This window comes from Cynoglossus semilaevis, chromosome 4, assembly GCF_000523025.1.
Source record: "Cynoglossus semilaevis isolate Cse_v1.0 chromosome 4, Cse_v1.0, whole genome shotgun sequence".
In the NCBI taxonomy this organism is placed as follows: Eukaryota; Metazoa; Chordata; class Actinopteri; order Pleuronectiformes; family Cynoglossidae; genus Cynoglossus; species Cynoglossus semilaevis.
In genome coordinates, this window is record NC_024310.1 from 11,432,244 (window position 1) to 11,453,415 (window position 21,172).

Sequence of the window (21,172 nt, forward strand, 5' to 3'; positions counted from 1 at the left end):
TGGGTGAGACAGAGGAAGGGAGAGAGGGAGCGAGTACTTCGCCAAGTGTGATTATTTGTTCACGTATTCGCTTGCATGCGTGTCTGGATCTGCCACGGTATACGTTGTTACCCTATGTCTATACGGCGCCGTGTTGACTACGCTGTAGAACGTGCCGGAATATGACTGAACTCAAGTGTCAGGTTGTGGTACCTCCACGGCTGTTTTCATCTGCTGCTCCTTTATAGACCTTCTCGGTGAAAAGGCAGCAGACCTTTCATGACGGAGACCATTAAATTCATACCGACCTTCATCAATAATGTTTTCCTATTTGCAAGTAAAAGCTGCGTCCGAGGCCGAAACATTTTCACCGGCGGAGTTTGCGACGCGCTCCAATGTTTACCCCCCCCCCCCTCTCATTCACTTCATGGCATGATTGGAAGAAGTTGAACATAATAAGTCAGGTCTTATGAGGAAGCGGCAGCATGTGCATCAATAAACAGTGAAGCTGTTCCAAATGTCTCAGTCGGTGGCGGAGGTTTTTTTTTTTTTTTTTCTAAAGAAATCCTTGAGACGTGTCAGATGGCAAAAAGTTCTGTTCCTCGTATTTCTGAAATCATCCGAGGGTCTTCGTTGATCAGCTCGGGAAGCCTGGCCAATCAGGTGTTAATCTGCTGTTAGAGAACGACACTTTGGAGTTCTGTGTTCCATTTGACCTTTCTTGACAGTGACTGTGTCACTAAACAAAATCTGAAAGGCAGAAATACACAAAAAAATAATTAATTTTTTTTTTGATTTTCTCATCAGGCCTGCAGGATGAGGTGGAGGGATTCTCAGCAGTCATTGGGGGACACTGGGGTCTGCAACCCCTCTACCCCCCACGCCCTCACCCCCGTCCACCACAGGGTCACAAATGGAGACAAACAACATAACCGTGCATGTTTTGGACCGGGAGAAAACTGGAGGAAAACCAGGCAAACTCTAAACCTCTGTACAGAACCACCACCATCAGTTGTATGTATATATTTATATTTATATTTATATATAGACACATACTAATGTTTGTGTGTATCTTTGCTTTAATTCAGCAGAAACATTTTAACACCCACTTTTGGAAGTTTCCTGTGGTAAAACAAAAAAAAGAAACTTATTTTTTTAACCTAAAACTGACTTTTTTTATTATTGAAGCTAATGATTATTTTCTGTGCAGACATGATTGATATTTATATTTATTTTTCAATTTCGAATTGTCATTCCGTCAAACAGTACGCCGTGCCGGGGTGTGTGTTATTTTGGCTGTAATGTCCTCCTCAGTGACAAAAGCAGGATTGTGTGCATGTGTGTTTGTGCGGGACAGGAGTCACAGTTTATGTTCTCGGATGTGATGGAATCTCCCACTTGTTTCACTCATCCTCTCTCTCTCCGTCTCTCTCTCTCTCTTTTTTTTTGCTCTGGCTGCTAATCAGCATTTGAAAGGCAGCTTTGACAGTGAGAAAAAGAAAGTGAGGGGGGCACGGAGAGGTGGGGGTAAACGAAAGCATGAGACACAGCGAGTCAGGGAGGGAGAGCCGGGGAGAGAGAGAGAGAGAGGGAGAGAGTGAGGCGAGGGGCTGTACAAGCATGCCTTTTATATTTACTAGTGACAGAGAGGGAGAGAGGGAGAGAGAGCAGCTGAAGGCAGAGACAACTGGTGTGCACGGCTTTCCCAAGAGGAAATGAAAAGAAAGAAGCTCAGCGAGGAGAGTGAATGAGTGAGCAGGAGAGAGAGGAGAGGGAGAGAGGGTGGGAGGGAGCATGTTGGCTGGAGAGAGAGATGGAGTGAGGAGGAGGAGGAGGAGGAGGAGGAGAGAGAGTGGGAGCCGGAGAGATTCTCACACTGGCTGTGTCCTAATCCGAGTCCATCTTCAAGAAGGAGCAGTGGAGCAGAGTGTCAGAGAAGTGAGTCTGAGAGCCAAGGAGAGCTACATCAGCCAGCTGCACACACACGCACGCACGCACACACCCGCACACACCCGCACCCACACACACACACACACTCTTGAGAAGAGAGTCCGTGATGCGTCCAGCAGTGTGGTCTTGGCTTTTGTGAAAGTAAGCGGTTGAAGCTGCCCTCGTCCCAGCCCCCCTTGGCTCACACACACCCGGTGTTTGTTTGCTGTTGAGGTGCTGGTGGAGGAGTAAGAAGAAGAAGAAGAAGAAGAGGCGGAGGAGAAGGAGGTGGCGGAGCAGGAGGGCACTGCCAGGGCACAGGAGCAGGGGGCACAGGAGAGGAGGAGGAGGAGGAGTGACAAAGTGGATCAGATCAACAGCAGCAGACTTAACCCTGGAAATGTCCGTCAGGTAAGTAGATAATAGATCTTTTAAGTTACTGTCAGCGCACACACACACACACACACACACACATACACACACACATCCGAGGATGAAACACCTTGAAAATGTCACCTTTAATCTGACTTCATCTGACTTCTCTCTGTGAATTCTTTCGCTTTAATCAGTGAATCTGTTGCTTCTCTCATCATTTTATCAAAACAAAGTCATCAGTTCACGTCAGTTTGGTTGAGGGGTGTAGAACAACAGGCGTCAGTGTGAACTGTAGTTTCACCAGCAGGGACTTTTATGCAGTTTTTATTTTAATCAGAACACATTTATTCCTCTTATCCTAAAACTGAATGAAATGATGATGAAATTATTCTACTTTTTTTTAAAAAAATATTGAGCTTTTGTTTTTGACTGATTTGCCACATCGACTTACACCATCAGAGTTCTGTTCTAAAGTCATTTTTCTTGCAAACTTTTTTTTCTCCCTGGACATAAATTTGATAATATTGGTAATATGCAGACTAAATGTAGCTTTTTTCCCCTGAATGCACCGTTCCTGATCCTAACTGAATGTTTTTGTTTTTTTTTTTAAATCAATTAACTCTAACTGCGGAGACCCTCAGTGTGAACCTCCACTCTTTGTTTTTGGGGGGATGAGCTGAAGAGTTCTGTGCTGAATGACCTCACTGTGAGCTCTCTACTTTGTCGCAAACTGAAAATGAGCGTGTGTGTGTTTGCGTGCGTTAACTTGTGCATGTATATGTGTGTGTGTGTGTGTTTGCTCGGGATTGAGATTTAGGAGCACGCAGTGAGCGGCTGCGTGTCCATCTCCACCTGCAGAGGCAGAATTGGTCACAGTTTAGTGGCTCAGTAACATTGGCTGCCTTCAGGGCTCTTGCAGCAGGTGGTCCAAATTGGCAGAGTGGCTGTGGCCAAAGCAGTGTGATGACTGTGACTGTGTTTGCTGCTGCTCCAGAGTAAATAACAACATCAAACCATCGCAAAGTGATTAAAGTGTCTTCAGGCTTTAAGAAAAAAAAGACTTTTTTTTTTTTAAGTTTTCATTGGTCGGGGTCTCGTCGCTGGAACCAGTGGCACAAATGAGCGAGGGCGCGAGGGTTAAATGCCCTTGAAATATTTGAAATTGCCCTTGAAATTTGCATGAGGGGGGCTTTTTTTTTCAATGCCTTTGTGGATGAGTTGACTTTGCTGCGGCACACACAGTGGGTAAGGCATGTTTTTGAGAGTTGACAGTCATGACACTAATGAATTAATATTTCCAGGGACGGTCGGTGGTTAAAGTTTGTGGATATTTACTTTGATTAGTGTGGAACTGGACGTCGGTTTTCCTCTTTAACGGAGAGAATAACAATGTTTTAGGATGGAAAATCCACAGTGATCCAATTTCCTGATATAGATGAGCAGGTTGGACGAAAGTTTTTAAGAAATAGTTCAGATAATCCTGGCAGTAATCTGATCCAAAAAAATATTTGATTTAAATCAAGATGAAAACACAAAACGTTCATGTTAAATATTTAAAAAAATATATAAAATAATAGTAAAATGTCAGAGTTTTTAAAGCTTAAAATCATACATGTTATGTCTAAAAGTTCTCACTATTTCTGGCTTTCCACATTCATATTCCCCTTTTATTTAAAAAAAAATCCCTTTAATAATTATTTCTGAACACATTTTCTCATGTTTCCTATAAATTGTCAGCTGATTTTTTGCAGCTGTTGTTTCTGATAAATCCGAATCTTGACCTGAATCTATCGTTCAAACACCGGGAGGAGACGTCAGGGTCTCACCACTGCTGGAAACAGTTGCTTTTAAAAAACAAAACAACAAAAAACCTCTTCCAGAACAATATTATTCCTTGTTATAATGAATTAAAACCAAACAGGTGTTTTCGCTGCGCCGCTGACTCGACACGTGCGGGGTCAGATTATGACATGGCATGTCCTCGGTACACTTTATTCCCCGGCCCTGTGAGCCGCTGAGCCCCTCCACCCGTTTCCACTTCTTACATCTGCAGGATGCTCTGGTCGTGACCTGCCTCTCAGGCCTGCGGTAATAAAACCCAGATGCAGGTATATATTGTGTGGATTTAGGAAAGCAGCGTTTGATGCCAACGTGACCGGGAACTCTCTGTGAATTCCTCCGTTCGCTGTCCTCTCACAGAACTGAGCTCAAGGAGACGTGATAAAGTCTCCTTGAGACCAGATTCGGCCCATCACAGATAACACTAAATTCTCCAGCACGTAAATAACAATCGCAGCAGGAAGGAGTCATAAATCTGGTCACGTGAAAGTCAGCGGTGGGGGTTAAAAAAAAACGTCTTCTTAATTTGGCGTCATGTCTGTTTTAATCTGTGTCGGCGGAGATCGTCAGCCACTTTTCATGAGTCATTGTACATCTCAGGTAGACCTCTCTCTCTCTCTCTCTCTCCTCCTCCCTCTCTGTGTCTCTCTCCTCGCCCCCCCCCCCCCTTGACGGACAGCCACATACACACTTCTTGCTCTGGCTGTGCACACGTGTGTATGTGTGTGAAGAGTGTTGACAGACAGACGGTGCGCGTGTGTGTGTCTGTGACAGAGGGTGTCAGCGTGGTGTCAGGGAGATGTGTTTAGTGTCACACTCTGCTGACCTGATCTCCGCTCGGACTGTCCAGTTCGGCCCCACTGTGGCTCTTACATAACCCCCCCGCTGTCATTCACACACCGGCCTGAAGGGATCCACACACACACACACACACACACATGCAGACGATGCAAAGCCTCGTCCTCAGTCTAAAATCTCCCTCTCCGTATTTTCTCATCCTTGGATTTAAACTAAAAAAAAAACCATCAAAACGACGAGTGCAACTTTAATGCAGTGTGTTCCTGTGTGAGTGCGAGTGTGTGTGTGTGACACAGTTGTGATCTCTGACATCTGGCCCGTGTTAATTGATGTGTCGCTGCAGAACAACAGAGCGCCTTTAAAAACTCCCCGCCTTCTGTGAACAAATGTGTCGTACAGGAGAAATAGCCGGGGTAACTGCGTGTGCTGGTCTTTGGCCTGTGGTTGTTTAGAGGTCAGTGCTGATGTGGTCTGTGCCTGCAGGAGTGGATTTACTGTCTCCAGTCTGATAAAGACGGAGCTGCCTCCACTCAGCTCTCTCTCCCTCTCTCTCTCTCTCTCTCAGTCAGAGGCAGAACTTTCTGTCTCCTCTCTGCCTCTTTGTGCTTGTTCGCCAATAACTTTCACAAATTTTTCGGGAACGTCTGGGACTCCGTACGTATGAATATTATCAGTATTCCCCGCTTACAAGTCGGCACATTTACATCTCACTGTAGGAAGTGTCAAAATACGAAGTCTGTTTTTTTTTATTATTATTGTATTTCCTGTAAGTCTCACATTCCATCCTGAGCCTTGCCTTAAACCAGGGTCAGGATATTAAACCTCGGGAACACATGATGACTTAGGGTTCAACCAGATCGTGTGTGGAGTGTAGATCAGGTCAGAACTAAACCCTTTTAGAACCTACCGTCATAAATCACATATATATATAACTATAAATACATAAATGAACAATAGAGGGGGGAGAAAATTGAATGAAATGACTCGCACCAGCAACAGTTACGTTCCGTTAGCAGCTTGTGCTAACTTTTATTTTGTTTGTTTTTTCGTGAGTTTGGTTCTTAAAGATTTATGGTCTTTTTATTGCAGTGAGTATTTGTGAAACAGATTTAAAACAGCTTCGGTTTTTGGCATTTACAGTAACACATGTAGTCAGACTAAACAGTGGAGAACCTCTCTCTCTCTCTGTCTTTTGCTCTCTCTCCCACACTCTTGCTAAAACTATTTGTATACAAACTTTTTTGGAGCAAAATCAGATATAAAACATTGCCTCACACACTCAGCTGTAACATTTTAGTGTTTGGAACAAACTTAGTCAACAAGTAAAGTCACTTTTTGACTTTTTGATTTCGTGTTCTGAGACAAATTGACGGAATCTTTATGTAAATTTCTTTTTGTTTTATGTCTAAATGTGTCTCCAAGCAGTGTGTTCATCAGAATTTTGTTTTCCTTGTAAGATTCTGGTGGATGTCTTTGGTCTAAGGACTGAAATCCAGTACCTGTCAGACTGTTCCAGCTTTGGAAAAGACAAAAATCGAAAGGAACAAGATCGAAAATAGTTGAAAATAATTAATAATTTTAACAGGTTTCCATTCAAGTTTGGTTGGAAATCTGATGTTCACTCGCTGTTTTGCATATGGTTTATTTTTAATCATTTATATATATATATATATATATAAGGCAGAGGTTGACTGCCTGGCTGTGGTTCACGTTCTTCAGTTTTTCACACCTCAGCATGGACCTCCGAGAACCAGAACCCAAAGCTCTGTGTGATTAAAGAGGAGGAGGAGGGGGGCCAAATATTGATTACCATTAGTAACTATTAGAAAATATCATTATCTGTTCTTCGTTTCCATTTCCTCACACTTGAAAATCTGGTTTCTTCTCCGTCCGTCCGTCCATCTATCTCCACTCTTACTCTCCCTCCCCCTCTGTCATGGCCCCTCTCTCCCCTCCCTCTTAATAATTTATCTTTTGCTGATCTCTGTGTTCTCTGTTCTCCCGCTTTAGGAAGAGTCCACTCTGTGCGTTCGCGGTGCAGGATCACTCATACAGGCTGTTATCTTCATTCCTTCACACACTTTCCAAAGCCTCCTTCTTCTTCTTCTTCCTCATCACCATAGAGATACCTGGGGGTGGGCAGGGTCACTCTGGTCCAATCTAACGCCGTATTGATTCCATTAGATAATTAATGACCCAGGCAAGGGCCAGGGAGTAGCAAAGAGGGGCTTAGCGCTGCTGAGGGGGTGACGATGATGGGAGAGCCGGGGATGTTGGGGGAGGAGGGGAATTCTGACGCCGAAGACCCTTGAGAGTTGGAGAAAACCTTGGGTCGGGAATGTTCCAGACTCTTCAAGGTCAACGGCAGCAGGCGCTGGGCTACGGAAGCGGAATTCTGAGCGAGTCGGAATATGAAGTAGTCCTGGATGGAGGGAAGGAGAGAGAGAGAGAGCTAGAGAGAGAGAGAGAGAGAGAGAGACAGATCTTCAGGTCCAGCAGCTCTCCATTGATCAGCCACTAAAAAATTGAACATTCAAAAGTCTTTTGACTTCCAAATCCTGAGGTCCAAGCAGGTCCGTAATTCATGATAAGTAGCTTTCAGCCCTCGAACCAGAATACCAAACTTCACCTCCCCGGACGCTGCAGACGCTCATTTGCAACTACTCAACAACATGAAAGGCCAGATAGAAGAAGGAGCTGCATCAAAAATTCTGCCCGTGTCATTACCAGCCATGTTTTATACATCTTCCATGATATTGAATGTTCTGTTGATAAAATATTATTCACAGGAATATCTACCATCACTGTTACTGCCGTCCTTCACTTTAACCTTTGGTGAGCAATAATTAAAGATGTGTGGGAGAGAGAGAGAGGGAGCAAGAGAGAGAGGTGACTGAAAAAAAATGTCATTTACAGAGTTTGATTTGATTTGAACAAAACAAATCATTTAAAGAGGTTTTTACAGCTTTTAGATATTTTTTCATGAAATATATTTTTATCCTCTTTACACTTTCCTCTTTTCAGTAAAAGTTTTTTTTTTGGAGAGTTGCAGTAAAATGATGCAGTTGGTGTAAAAGGACTTCGGGGAGATTTTATAGCGTCTGAACTTCAATCCCTTTGTTCACCGACCGCCCCTGTAAAATGTTAGGTTTTAAGTAAACAGCCTTGTCTACTGCACTTCTTCAAGGTCCATCAAATGAAGTACTGAGATAGAACGAAAAAACCCACCTGCTCAAGGATTTCTCTGTATTCCTCAGGTTTTTACTCAGATTTACAGTCACCTGGACGTTAAAAAAAAAGGACATAAAAATCATCAAAGCTGGAAATATTCTGCCCTTCTTGTAAAGTGCACGTCGCGAGGCTCAGACCTGCTCTCCACCTTTGCGTGATGGCGGCGCACGTGGCGTCTCCTGTGGGCCGTGAGCGCTGCTCTGCTCCCACCTCCACGCTCTCACTCTTGGCCGGCCTCTGTATTGGGCCCCAGGGGTTGAGGAGATGAGGCATAAAACAAGCATGTCTCCACCTAGGGGAGGTGGTGGCATGGCACTCAGGCTATTGTCTGTCTGCGTGCTCTTTGACTTAAATGTGTTCATTTGCCTGATGCCCCCGACTCCCCCGAGAGGAGGGGGAGCTTCGGGGAGAGGAGGAGCGCACTAACGAACCTCTGACAGCTGGAGGCCCTAATTAAATGTCCCTGCTGAAAATAAACATTGCCGGAGCCAAGCGGGCGGCTGCGAGAGTTCACCGCAGTGTCCCCCCCCACCCCCCTCGCTGCTGCTGCTGAGGCCGCGCCAGGAGTGCATGACTCTATAGGGTCGGAGGGTCCGGAACACACGTATACGTCCACACGTGGCAACTTTATGAATATATAGATCTGCGTCGACCCAGCCAGAGCACCTGCGCTCCCGCTTAACTCACAGGTTGCGAACGCGGTACGTTTCCGTTCTTGTGCGTCACACTTCCTTTTCCTTTTTCCCCCTCTTCTATTGATGGGACGGTGTCGCGCGCTCAGCCCCCGTCGACACCTCTGACATAAAGCCCGTTCTGCTGCAATAGCAGTGGAGCCCATTTGGACGAGTGCTTTAATGGGGCCGCCCAACCTGTGACAAGGTTATGAGGCTGATTGAATAATTACTGTGGAGGCTCCTGTCCATTACTGCCTGCTGTCTGCTCAGACGGAGATGGTGGGGTAGGTTAGACAGGAGACAGGGGAGATGGAGGGAGGGATTAGATGGCACAGATAGGGTCAATTGAGAGATAAACATACAGATAAGGGGGGGGGATGAAAACGGCAGCCGAACGCGTTTGTGTCTTTCCGTTTTGATCCTGCCGGGCTAGTCTACGGAAGACTTATTTGGCAGGGAGTGCATTTATCCAGGTGAGCTAGGAGAGGTGACAAAGGTGAAGCTGTTAGACACAGGTGTGCTGCCCTCTGCTCGACCCTGTCTCCTCGTCACCACACTCTGTGAGACGGAGACTGTCACAGGCTGGACAGGAGTTTCCTGTAGTTTTCTAACCTGGTGAAACATATTTTTAAATGCCCTTATAACCAGTTTAATTTTACCAGAACAAAAAATTAAAAGAAAGATTTAGAAAATATTTTCAATAAAAACATAGGCCGGTATATAGTAGAATCATTAGTCCAGTTACATAATATTATTAATATTCTGTTTCACCATTACAAATAAAATTTCAATTTAATTTTAAAATCCATTCATGCAAAATATTCAAAGAAATTTGACTTGACATATATGTACTTAGTTTCCCTGAACATCATCATGATGCATGTATACATATATAAATAACATATATACATGTTATTGTCATGATTCAGTCATATTTTGACCCACTCTGTGTTCAGGGTGTGCAGTTCCAAAATGTACCACTAGGTCAATCATCGTCACTCCCTGTGTTTTCTCCAGATACTGGAATATTTGACTTAGGTAGAATGTCCATGTAATACTGAACTGATTGTGGATCCCATTTTGGAATGTTTACAAAAACAAACTAGAACATATACTCGGAAAAACACTCTTTGGAGAGGGGTCAGATTCCAACATGGGTCTAATTTTGCTTCTTTATTTCAAACATCTCTCACAGTCTTTCCAACAAAATTGAATAGATATTAAGAAGTCCTTTGTTTCTGCGGTCCAAACTTTTACACCGATCCAATAACTTTCCATATATACAGTTGATATCTGCCGTGGAGCCCGGCCTCTGCTGACCCCTGTTAGCAAAGGTCACCACAACCATGCGCTAACTCTAGACTTTACCCATTTCTACTGGCCCGCTGTGCATAGCTCTGCCTGACTTGGTAGTGCTGACCCAGCCGGGCCACAGACAGAGACTCTTAAACAGGGACCGAGGGGGAGTGGGGCATCTCAGGCCCAGGGGCATGACACCGCGGTGCTTGGGGCCACACTAGCCCTTTAAATGTCAGCACAGCACAGAAGGGAGGACGGGAAGGTCGGGAACTGGTTGAGGAGCAGAACTTTGACAGTGGAGATGAATTTTGGCAGTGTCCACATCCGCACGGTGGGACAGACAGTGGACAGGATGTGGTTTGTTTTCCTTGGAGAAGGCTACAAAGCCTTGGAAAAGTCAGTCTTATCTTAAGGTAGATTCTTAACAAAGTTTATAAAATGAAATAAGAAAATACCTTTCTAGTTGGACAATGATCTGTATCAATCGTTTAAGGCGACCTTCCATGGATCTTGATGTCAAGATACGACGATTTAGCCACATTGATGTCTTCCTGCAGCTTTACCTGGAACATTTCTTTGTATGCAGACGACTGTCTGTTTCTTATAAACAATCTATGACGTGAATACCTGTAGCAAATGTTGTGTTTTCCTTTGTTTCTGAATGTATTTTATTGACAGACTTCTCTGTTTTCTGTTCTCTTCTTGGACATCCAGGTCTGAGCGGGTCACATCCTCAGCCAATCAGAGCCCCCGTTAACGGCGCTGTCGACACGTGACTGTGGGAAGTATGGCCACCATGCCGTTTGTCAGCGAAGGGAAGTGCGTGAGCGTGGAGTGGGATTTTCTGCAAGGACTGCTGGCCAAGCCTCCGACCCTGCCCTGGTGAGACCTGACACCCCCCCCCCCACACACACATGGACAGGCTGATACTGTATGAGCCTTCAGGCGTGTGTGCGCATCAATTGCCACAAGGTGAAATCCACGTATTAACAGACATGTCCACGGTGACGGTCTGAGAAAGACTTTCTCACCGCTGAGAATCTCTGTCTGTCTGTCTGAGTTTCGTCCAATCAGCTTCCCTGCTCACCTGCCGATCCTGTCACGGCGTCGGCGAGTGTCGTCACTTCGGCGGCAGATTAAACCAAATTTGGCTCCAGTTATTAATGAGCACTCATTTACAGGCGGATATAAAAACTAAGCAGGATCAATGTGCGTGTATCGATTGCTCTTGGCGGCCGGGGTCGAGGCAGTATAATAATGAGATGTCACACGTGCAGGCTGGACGTGCTGCCAGTCCCTGACCTGTATAGCACACACACACACACACACACACACACACACAGGTATAAAGTGAGAAAAAGTCTGCGTTTAATTTTTTCGACAACAGCGTTTTTGTCTTCGATCTTTTATTTTTTTTCCCATATTCTCCGGTGTGTTTCTCTGGATTAGTTTCTACACCAGATACACAGAGGAGAAAGGCCAGGTCCTCCTCCTCCTCCTCCTCCTCCAGCTCCCATTCTCTTTCTGTCTGTCTTACGCGCACGCACGCACACACACGCACACGCCACGACACACACACACACACTTTATCCCGGCTCAGCGCCGACACAAATTGTGAAGTGGCTGTGACAACATAATTCCCCCACTCGAGCCTCATTGAGGAGAGTCAATACCCAATCAGAGCGACAGGCTACCTGAGCCCCCCCTCCTCCCTCCCCCCCTTCACCCTGCCCCTCCCTCTCCTATTGATCCCTCAATCATGGCCTCAGCTCACTAGTCCGGGACCAGATGAGAGGGTGAAGCAGAGAACAAGGGTTTTGAAGGAGAGATAGGCTCCGTGTGTGTGTGTGTGTGTGTGTGTGTGTGAGAGTGTGTGCCAGCCAGTGTGTTCATTCACATATGGATTTTGGAGCCGATGGCATTATTAGGAGTCCGTTCTGGAAGATAGAAGAGGGGCATTTGTCTGTAATTACCAGGGCGATCTGCAAGAGACGGGTATGAATGGTGATTGTTTCACTTGAATTGCAGGAGCTATTACAATCATATGTACTTATGAAATGAATTCTCTAAATTGAGGCGCAGGTCATTTATACAAACTCCAACAGGTGGGCAGTGAGTGGCCATTACACGCTGCCTCTGACCAGATCCAGCTCTGGTGCCGTGTGTCTCCTCAGACTCATTCTCGCCCTGTGTTTTCTTTCTCTCTCCTACATCTTCTCTAACGCAACCTCTCTGCCCCCCCCCCACCCTCTGTCCACCCCCAACCACCCACAGCCTGCAGAATCTCCGTAAGGAAAAGTCCAGAAATGCAGCTCGATCACGAAGAGGGAAGGAGAATTTCGAGTTCTTCGAGCTGGCCAAGATGTTGCCTTTACCGGGCGCCATCACCAGCCAGCTGGACAAGGCCTCGGTCATACGGCTGACCATCAGCTACCTGCACATGCGCACCTTTGTCAGCCAGGGAGACCCACCCTGGAGCCCCCTGATGGAAGGAGACAGCAACTGCAGCAAAGGTGAGGCGAAGGCGAGGAAAGCGGGAAAAGTAACTTAACACTGAAAACATGTTACTAGCACGAAAAAAAAAAACAACCTGCACAGATTTGACTCTCTAATTAGTTTCTAATTATCCCAGTAATTTACTCTGCTCTGTGTGTGCTGCACGAATTATGTCTGTGGGTGTCTGCGTGACTGCATACACACATTTGTTCATCCTAGTTTCTCCAAAACACATCTTTAACTCGGGGTCGCTCTTCTAGTTCATAGAAAATGATGTCAAATCACAAGATAACAACATTACCAGAATAATAATGCATTCCAAAGTTATTATTATTATTTATTTATTTATTTATTTGTTGTTGTTATTCTTCTTCTTCTTCTTCTTCTTATTATTATTATTATTATTTAGGATAATTTTTTTCTCTATTCCAACTTCGAAAAAAGGATATTTAGGAAACAGAAAATAGACTTGACGTTTCCACAGCTGTAGTCTGCATTGTGATTTCTATAAACTCTGTAAACTCTGAAAGTGACTAGATGGAATTGAACCCAAAACCTTCTTCATGGTAAGTGGAAATCCCATGACTTTGCCATTTTAGCACGCTTTTCTGAAGATAAAACAAGAAGTAAAATCTGTAGAACTGTAGTTCAATACTTACATATTGTTAAAACAAAAAAAAGAACCAAATTCATTTGATTTTTAAACATAAAGTTGTTTAGAATTACGTGCCACAACATTCCAGATTTTATTTTTTTTTTATTTGCTACACTTTGCAAATCTGCAGACCTTGTTTCGTTGTTCCTCCTGTTGGTTTCCTGCAGTTCTGTCTAATACATAATTACACAGCAGAGATAAATACGCTGGTGTGTGAGTGAGTGAGTGAGTGTGTGTGTGTGTTGCCAGCGAACACCTACCACTCTTCACAGCGTGTTTGGGGAATCACAGCCCAGCAGTGTGTTCAGCCCCCTTCCACCCGCCCACAGATTCAGACCTGAGACATTTGTCTGGTCTTCTGATAACAACGGGAATAGCTGCTGCAGTGTGCGTGCGTGTGTGTGTGTCTGTGTGTGAGTGTGAGCCTGGTTAGCCAATATATATCTGCTCAAAGATGCCAGCGTGTGTGTGTTTTCAGGCACAAGTGAAATGGATGATACACAGAGGTGGGAAACCACTGGTGCGATTTGTAATTACAGAAATTAATTTTATCAAGAGGACAGTGTAATTATACAGCCTGTTTAATTGCTACAATTACTGAGGGGAAATGATGCAGCGAGCGTACAATTAGGTGCGCGCGCGTGTGTTTGTGTCTGCGTGTGTGTTTTCATCACCATTCACACCTAATTTTACAGCTCGTGCACCAAAATTATATTTGTATGTATCTAAGCTGATAATGCACTTTGTGTGTGTAATTATAAATCATTGTTTTAAGCAGTGTAGGAATATGAAAGATAATGGAAGAAATATGCAGCTAATACTTGCTAATTTAACGCAGCAGGCTCTGTGTATGAACTGAGTGGGATTTTGATAACAGTAATTTTCAACTGATATTTATTAATACAGACTTAGTTTTCAAACGATATTGTGAATTCACAGTGATTTCACTCATTGTTTTTACAGCTGAAAGTATGAATTTAAAGTAGTGCAACCTCAACCTCTTACTACAATCTTACAGCCGGTACTGCTTACAGTACTTGATTCACAGTATACATACAACTTGTTTTGTTGAACACACATGTGGTCATGCAGCTACTTCCTGTTTCCCTGACTGACACTCAAGTGCTGAAAGAATGCTTCAAGTTTACAAACAAGAAGTAAAATAAAAAATGTCAGGGGTTAGCATGGCTAGGCTAATGCTAATTTCTAAAACGACTAGGAAGTTATAGTGCCAGGATACATTTATTATTAAATTAATATGTTATTTATTAAATATAGTCTAGGCAATATAGGCACAATATTTTTCACACTTTTATTAATTATAAGAAACACTGAATTTTTTTCTAATTTTTCAAATTTACTTCAGACTTGAAAGCCTACTGAATGTTTCTTGGTCCTATTCTTGTATTATTCCACATGAATTGTGACTAGAAGTATCCAAAGTGGCCAAAAATGAGCTTTCACTTCACTTTATCTGCAAATTTCGGACAACCCTGAACGGGGAACAGCACACTACCATTTTTACCCACGTGATTTCTTATAAGAAGTGAGACAGATGAGGTTGATGTAGCTGCCAAATCTGCTTTTAAATACCCAACTCTTTTCCATATCCACAGTTCTATATATTCTCCTTCACGGAGAACCTGCAGTAGCGAGGTTTTCCTCTGGCTGCAGAGCACACTCCAAATGTCTGAGTGATATACATACACCAGTGCACTTATACAAAGCCGTGGCCTTGACTGCGCTCTGCACAAAGTGAATTGTTTTGCCTCAGCGTTCCGGGGCTTCTCCGTGGCCTTGATAGAAAACGCCTGCTCTTTAGAAAAGTCGGCGTGCACGTAGCTGCACTGTCCTGTGCATGACCTGAGTTTGTGGTATAAAGACAAATGCGAGGTATGACGCTAACAGGAAAATGAGAGGCGGCGTGGACTATAACTGTACATACATAGAAAACCAGCTATGGCTGCAGCGCAAGGTCGTGGAAAATGGGGAGGCATTAGACAAACACAATGAATCCCAACATGTGGCAAGAGCGGCACTAGAGTCTGAATTATTCCCAGCATTTCTTGCACAAGGTCAGGATGTGATGTGAGTGCGTCCGTCTGTGTTCTTCAAATTTTATTTCTTTTTTTTTTTTTTTGGACATTTCTCACAAACAGGTCACAGATTTAGCAGCGCTCGGGCTGAAATTGCGATGCTAATTTGGACATCAGTTTGAACAAGTCTGCCCACAATGCATTGGCAGGGTTTTTTAAGTGTGATGCATGACTTTAATTCCGTTAGTGGAATGTGGTCAAGAGAAGAGGATGGAAATAAGGGAAAGGGACTAATGTAGAGGGAACAAAGGAGGTAAAAAAAAGGCTGGAAGGAGAAAGATGAAAAGTGAGGATGGAGGAGAGTAGGGAGAGTTTGCATTCCTCCACACTTCTCCGTTCCGAGGGGGCTTTTCGGGCTAGCCGGGGACGGCGGAGAGGAGACGGAGAAGGTGGTCGAGGGAGCAAGAGAGCAGGAGAGAGAGGAGAGACGGAGTGAAGGGGAGGGGTCGGTGTGGCTTTTGTCTGCTTCCCACGTTTCAAAGCCAGTCTTGAAAAATGAATAGACAGAGGAAAATCAATTGCATGACCTTCACACACACACACACAGAGAGAGAGAGAGAGAGAGAGAGAGAGGTAGATCAGGAAGGGGGAGAAGGAGAAAGAGAGAGGGAGAGATAGATTATGGGAGGACGGAAAGGGAAGGCTGGAAGGAAACATAAAATGACCCATGATGGTCATTCCCATTTGTTGTACATCTGTGTGTGTGTCTATGTGTGTGTGTCTATGTTTGCAAAGTTCCTTCAAGGACTCAAGCCTTTTATTTGAAATCATTTATATTTCAAAAGCACCAGATATTGAGTAAATTTTGCTTTGGGGGAAAGTTTTTTTTTTTCTTCCCGTCCACACATTTACTTCTGTGGCCTCATCATTTCTCTCAACACTGAACTCTCACAGTGACACACTTCAGGCTTTAGTAAAGTGTTTTAGATTAAGGTGAAACCACTGTTTTTGACCAGTACTTTTTTCATATAATATGAATTAGTCACAAATAAATGTGTACAATGTGTACATTTTGTAATGTTGACTCATCTGACGTGTGTAGGAGCGAATGTTATTGCAATGATCACCAGACCTGACTGTGTCATCCTGGTATTAAAACCTCTTTGACCAAAGTCCAGATCCTGGACGCCATTTTGTTTGATGCCTAAAATCAGGTCAAAGTTCATTTTCAGCAAGAACTTGAATTTGTCATAATTCTTCACACAGTCTGACAGTCACTGATGCTGATAAGTCCGTGTCTGTAGATCAGGACGGTGTCAAACATACGGCTCTCGTTCCAAAAATGGCCCGCTAGGAGGTTCTTTCCGGCCCGCTTGATAAAACATAGAGTTATTGTTATTTACAGGTAATTTTGTTATGATTGTACTGGTCCGGCACACTTGACATCTAATCACCAACATGACTTTGACACCCTTGCTGTAGATTATACTTTATAATAATCTAATTATTAGATTAGGTGATTTTAGATGCTGTCATTTTAGAATTGACTGTTTTAAGAACTTGACACATCTGTAGCCACCGCTCTCTGCGCGGGAGCCGTGGACCACGTCTGTCTCGCTGTACAGTGCAGTGACAACTCCCTGGCAGCAACAGTGTTTTACTGTCTCTCTCAGTGAGGTCGAACACACCTCTCTCCTCCCCATCACTGGTGACATTGACTTTAATTCTGCCTTCACTTGCCCTCCATCTTCCCCACTTCTCCTTTCTTTCGCTGCCACCTTTCTCCCTGGCCTCCCTCCTGTCTCCTCAAACCTCCTTGTGTTCTCCCTGTGTCTGCCTCTCCCCTTTAATTCACAGCCCTTAAAGCAGCCCGGGCTTTTAAGGGAAGTTAATTGCACTCAAATTATGTTCGACCGCGAAAGGAGCAAGGGAGCGACAGAGGAGAGACGGAGAGTGATAGGACAGAGACAGGGGAAGATGGGGGAGGGATGGATGTCAGTGGGAGACGATAATTGTGCCGGAGTAGACGCTGGGATTATGGTCGCTCTGTGTGTCTCTCCGTCACTGTGAACAGCTGTAGTGTCACATTTGGCTGATAGTAAACTTCTTGGCAGATGATGGAGCTGTTAGTTCCAGTGAGCTAAACTGTGATGACAGAGCAGCAACACTGACAAAGATCGAGAGCGGAACAGCTCTGTCCACTGTCTCGTTTAAAAAAACTAACCAATCATTTGACTTTGTTCTATTAACCTTTCTAAATAGGGCTGCGAAGTATATCAATTATTTAATATCATTATGTCATCAGTACATTAAATTGCCAAACTAAGGGTGGTGTTTAATCTATCATAAATTTATTAATTTCTATCAGGCTAATATGCTCTCCATCGGCTGTTTGATTTATGAAAAAGGATGGAAAATAAATTCTCAAATTAAATTTGATCAGTCTAACATGAGCTTGGTTAAAGGAGACCAGGCTACGTATGGTGAAATGAAAGCAGACATCCTATTGGATGGTCCTGCTGTCATTATTTTTATTGATTTTTATCTTTGGTTTTCCTCTAAATAGGATCATGACCATAAACTGATACCATTACTACTTCATTACTACTTACAGGACAATGTCAACAGATGCTGTATAACCCTGATAGATGTGCAGTTGTTTTGTTTTTTTTGAGGAGCTTCACTGAAGGCTACTTTAATTCCAGTGACATAGTCTGTGGGGTGATTACATTAAGTGAGTTTTCGTTTTAGCAAAACTGGACACAAGATTCTATGTCATTACTGCTTTTATTATAGCCTTGATAAATATTGTGCATCCAAATAACTTGGTTTTTTCACTTTATTTCTGCTGCTGTTATCAGACATCAGTGAACATGACAAAAAAGGCCAACGTTTTGTAGTGTTTGTAGTTCTGCTGTGGGAACTGAGACAGGACTGGACGCCCAGGAAGGCATTAGAAAGAAAGTGTCACTGGTGCTTTGGTTTCCATGACAACACCCTAACCTGGTTAAAACTGTTGATAATGTTCAAGGAGTATTTGTGTGTGCGTGTTCATATAGGTGGCTACTTACTCATAGACTTAAGTGGGACTAAATTATGTATTAGATCAGAGTATAATGAAAATCATTCAAATTAAAATTCTATCTTTTCTTCCCTTGGAGTGCTGGGAAGACCCTGGGAATTGACCTGCGAGTCGGACTCTAATTAACGTGTCCAATCGTGCCCTGTCCTGTCCTGTCTCCTATTCCCACTATGAAATTAAACCTCGCAGCAGACGCGAACTCCAAGAACGCTAATGAAACGGGCGTGTGACAGGAGGGAGGTCTGCGAACACACACAGGTCTGCGAAAACACACAGGGCTGCGAACACACACACACAGGGCTGCGAACACACACAGGTCTGCGTCCAGGCCAGTCCTGAGACAAACTGTCACTAGAACGTTCTATGTACTTTCTACACTCTTCACATTGATCACACGTCTTAGAAAACCATTCACGCTTAGATTCACACCAACGGTCACTTTACAGTGTGAACACCTGGGCGGTCAACAGGTAATCACCGTGCAGCCCACATCTAACATTTAATTCCTTATTCGTATTTGAGTTGAAGAAAATAAGTTGAACTGGTTCACAACTTGTTGCACAGCTTCGAGACTTTTCACAGATTTGGCAAAAAATGCAATGATTGCTTTTGAAGGTTGAAAAAAAAAAAACCCACTATTGACTAAGACGTGACACCGCTCGGTGCCGAACAAAGATACGATGATGAGACTTGACAGAGCTGTTGGAGACGAGTCGCAGCACATTTAGATCTGTCTTAGGACTCGTTTACGTTTGTATTGACAATGGGAATGACTACATAGTGCACAGTAGTAGTTTAATGTTCGGCGCCACCGTGATTTGACGAATGGTAATCTCTCTGTGTGTCTGTGTGTGTCGGCGTTTGTCGCTATTGTTGTTCTTGATGGGACACCGTATTTTTGGCGCTGTTGCTGTTATTTGTTTTGAGCGTGTGTTTGTATCGTGGTAAGGAGGAATAAAAACTGGGTGTGTAAAAATGAAAAATTTACTCTACTTAAACATTAAAACCGCACTCCAAAATCCACCAGCAGGGGGTAGTCACTTTTTTTTGAAGGTGTGGTTCTTTGCCGTGTCTAAAGTCAAAAGTGATGTCAAGGCATCGCTGTTTGTCTCGAGCGAGATCGACTCCCCCGAAGATATGTATATATCACGATGTTCTTGACGATCATCATCATCGTCATCATCTTCATCGTAGAATATCAACACTGTTTTCTCATTATTTATTCAAAATTACATTTACCTTTCATGTGCATGAAGATTGAATTTTAATTTATAATTAGAATGTATTTTACATTGTTTTTCATGGTTGTTTTTTTAAATTTATTTTATATGTACAGCATGTCTTATATTTTCATTAAACAACTCTACTGTGCGTATAATTATTTGGGAAAGGGTAATACAGGCTAGGGAGGGTTGATAACAGTGTGGGGGAGGTTCGTAAAGGGTAAATATATACGTAAATATAATATAATATAATATAATGTAATAATATAATAATCTTCCCATTTCGCGGTGGGTCTTGGAACATGACTACCGCAATAGGAGAGGGATCGCTGCATATGTCAGGGGTGTCCACACTTTTTCGGCTTGGGAGCTACTTTTCAAATGACGGGGGTAAAGTGATCTACCTACATTGAAAACTATGAATATACTGTATATTTACCTCTTTGATTAAACGGCTGTAGTTGTATGGCACAATACTTCTATGGTCCTTACTTTAGCCCTCGTGATTAGCATCTTAAAATAGAATTAAATCTACCATTTTTGAATTTTTTTGTTTTTTTTCACAAAATGATTTTACCAAAGCGTTCACAAGAAACGTCAAACTCATCCAGAGGTCAACTGTGGGTCCCAGGGACAGAGCGCGACTGTTCCTCCTCTGAGCGCTTTGACTTAGTGTTATGTATATCCGTGAACTCTCTGAATAATGTTTGTGATGCAAGGCCCTTGCAACTGCTCACCCACAGCCACAGCCACCGAACAAGAAAGGCAAAGTAGGGGTTCAATGCCCCAAAACAGAGGATCTTTGTTTTCGCGGTGAGAAACGATCACAATCCCATGCATTTCCACGACCAGACCTAATCCCAAAATTCAGTCTTGACCAATCTCTGCCCGCTACTCACTTCAGCGTAATCTAATACTGACTCTATAGCAACATTGATAAAGGTTAACACCAGAGGGGGAGGGGGGAGGGGGGGGGGTGAAAACAGGTGAAGACCTAAGTCTTCAGGGTTCTCTAGCTGCCTTGTTTACGTTAACACTTTCAAAGTGCGTCTCTGTGTGTTTGAGTCACATGTTTTGCTCGATTTATACAATCAAATGTTACCGATTGGCCTCGGTCACCGTCCCTCCTCCGGGGCCTCATGTGTCATAAATCTGAGGACGCACGGTGTCCATCTGTGCCGTTTTCGTTCTTACGACAATCACAAACTCTTTGTGTGCGTCCATTTTGGTGTGGTCACCACGGGGGTCGCTTCCTGCAGACTCCCCTGTGATGTAGCTTTATCACGGCCATGTGAGGATGTCTGACAGGAAGGCAGAGAGCGAGATGGACTCCCCCATCCCCCCTCTGGGCAGGGACTGGCTGGACTGAAGGGTCTCAGCACCAGACCCTCTTTCACAGCCCTGAATGGGCTTGCCTTATTTATATTCACACTCTGTCACACAGGGGGGAGCGGGGGGGGACCCCAATCTTACAATGCCACTGTGGCTTTGTCCGGCAACTCTGTATTTATGCGTATGTGTGTGAAAGAGAGAGCGAGAGAGAGAGAGAGAGAGAG

The 21,172-nt window shown here is 43.9% G+C and overlaps 1 protein-coding gene across 2 annotated transcripts in view; it reads left to right on the forward strand.

Moving 5' to 3' along the window:
• Positions 1 to 525: 525 nt before the first annotated feature.
• npas1 (neuronal PAS domain protein 1) overlaps positions 526 to 21,172 on the forward strand; it is a 41,479-nt gene continuing 20,832 nt past the window's right edge. Inside the window, exons 1-4 of one of the 2 annotated variants that reach the window (XM_017032236.2) lie at positions 526 to 1,917; positions 2,143 to 2,319; positions 10,839 to 11,006; positions 12,399 to 12,637. In XM_017032236.2, coding sequence (XP_016887725.1) covers positions 10,912 to 11,006; positions 12,399 to 12,637 — 334 coding nt within the window. In that variant the 5' untranslated portion in view covers positions 526 to 1,917; positions 2,143 to 2,319; positions 10,839 to 10,911. Of the gene's footprint in view, positions 2,320 to 10,838; positions 11,007 to 12,398; positions 12,638 to 21,172 lie in introns of both variants that reach the window. The other variant, XM_017032240.2, reaches the window with a different exon arrangement.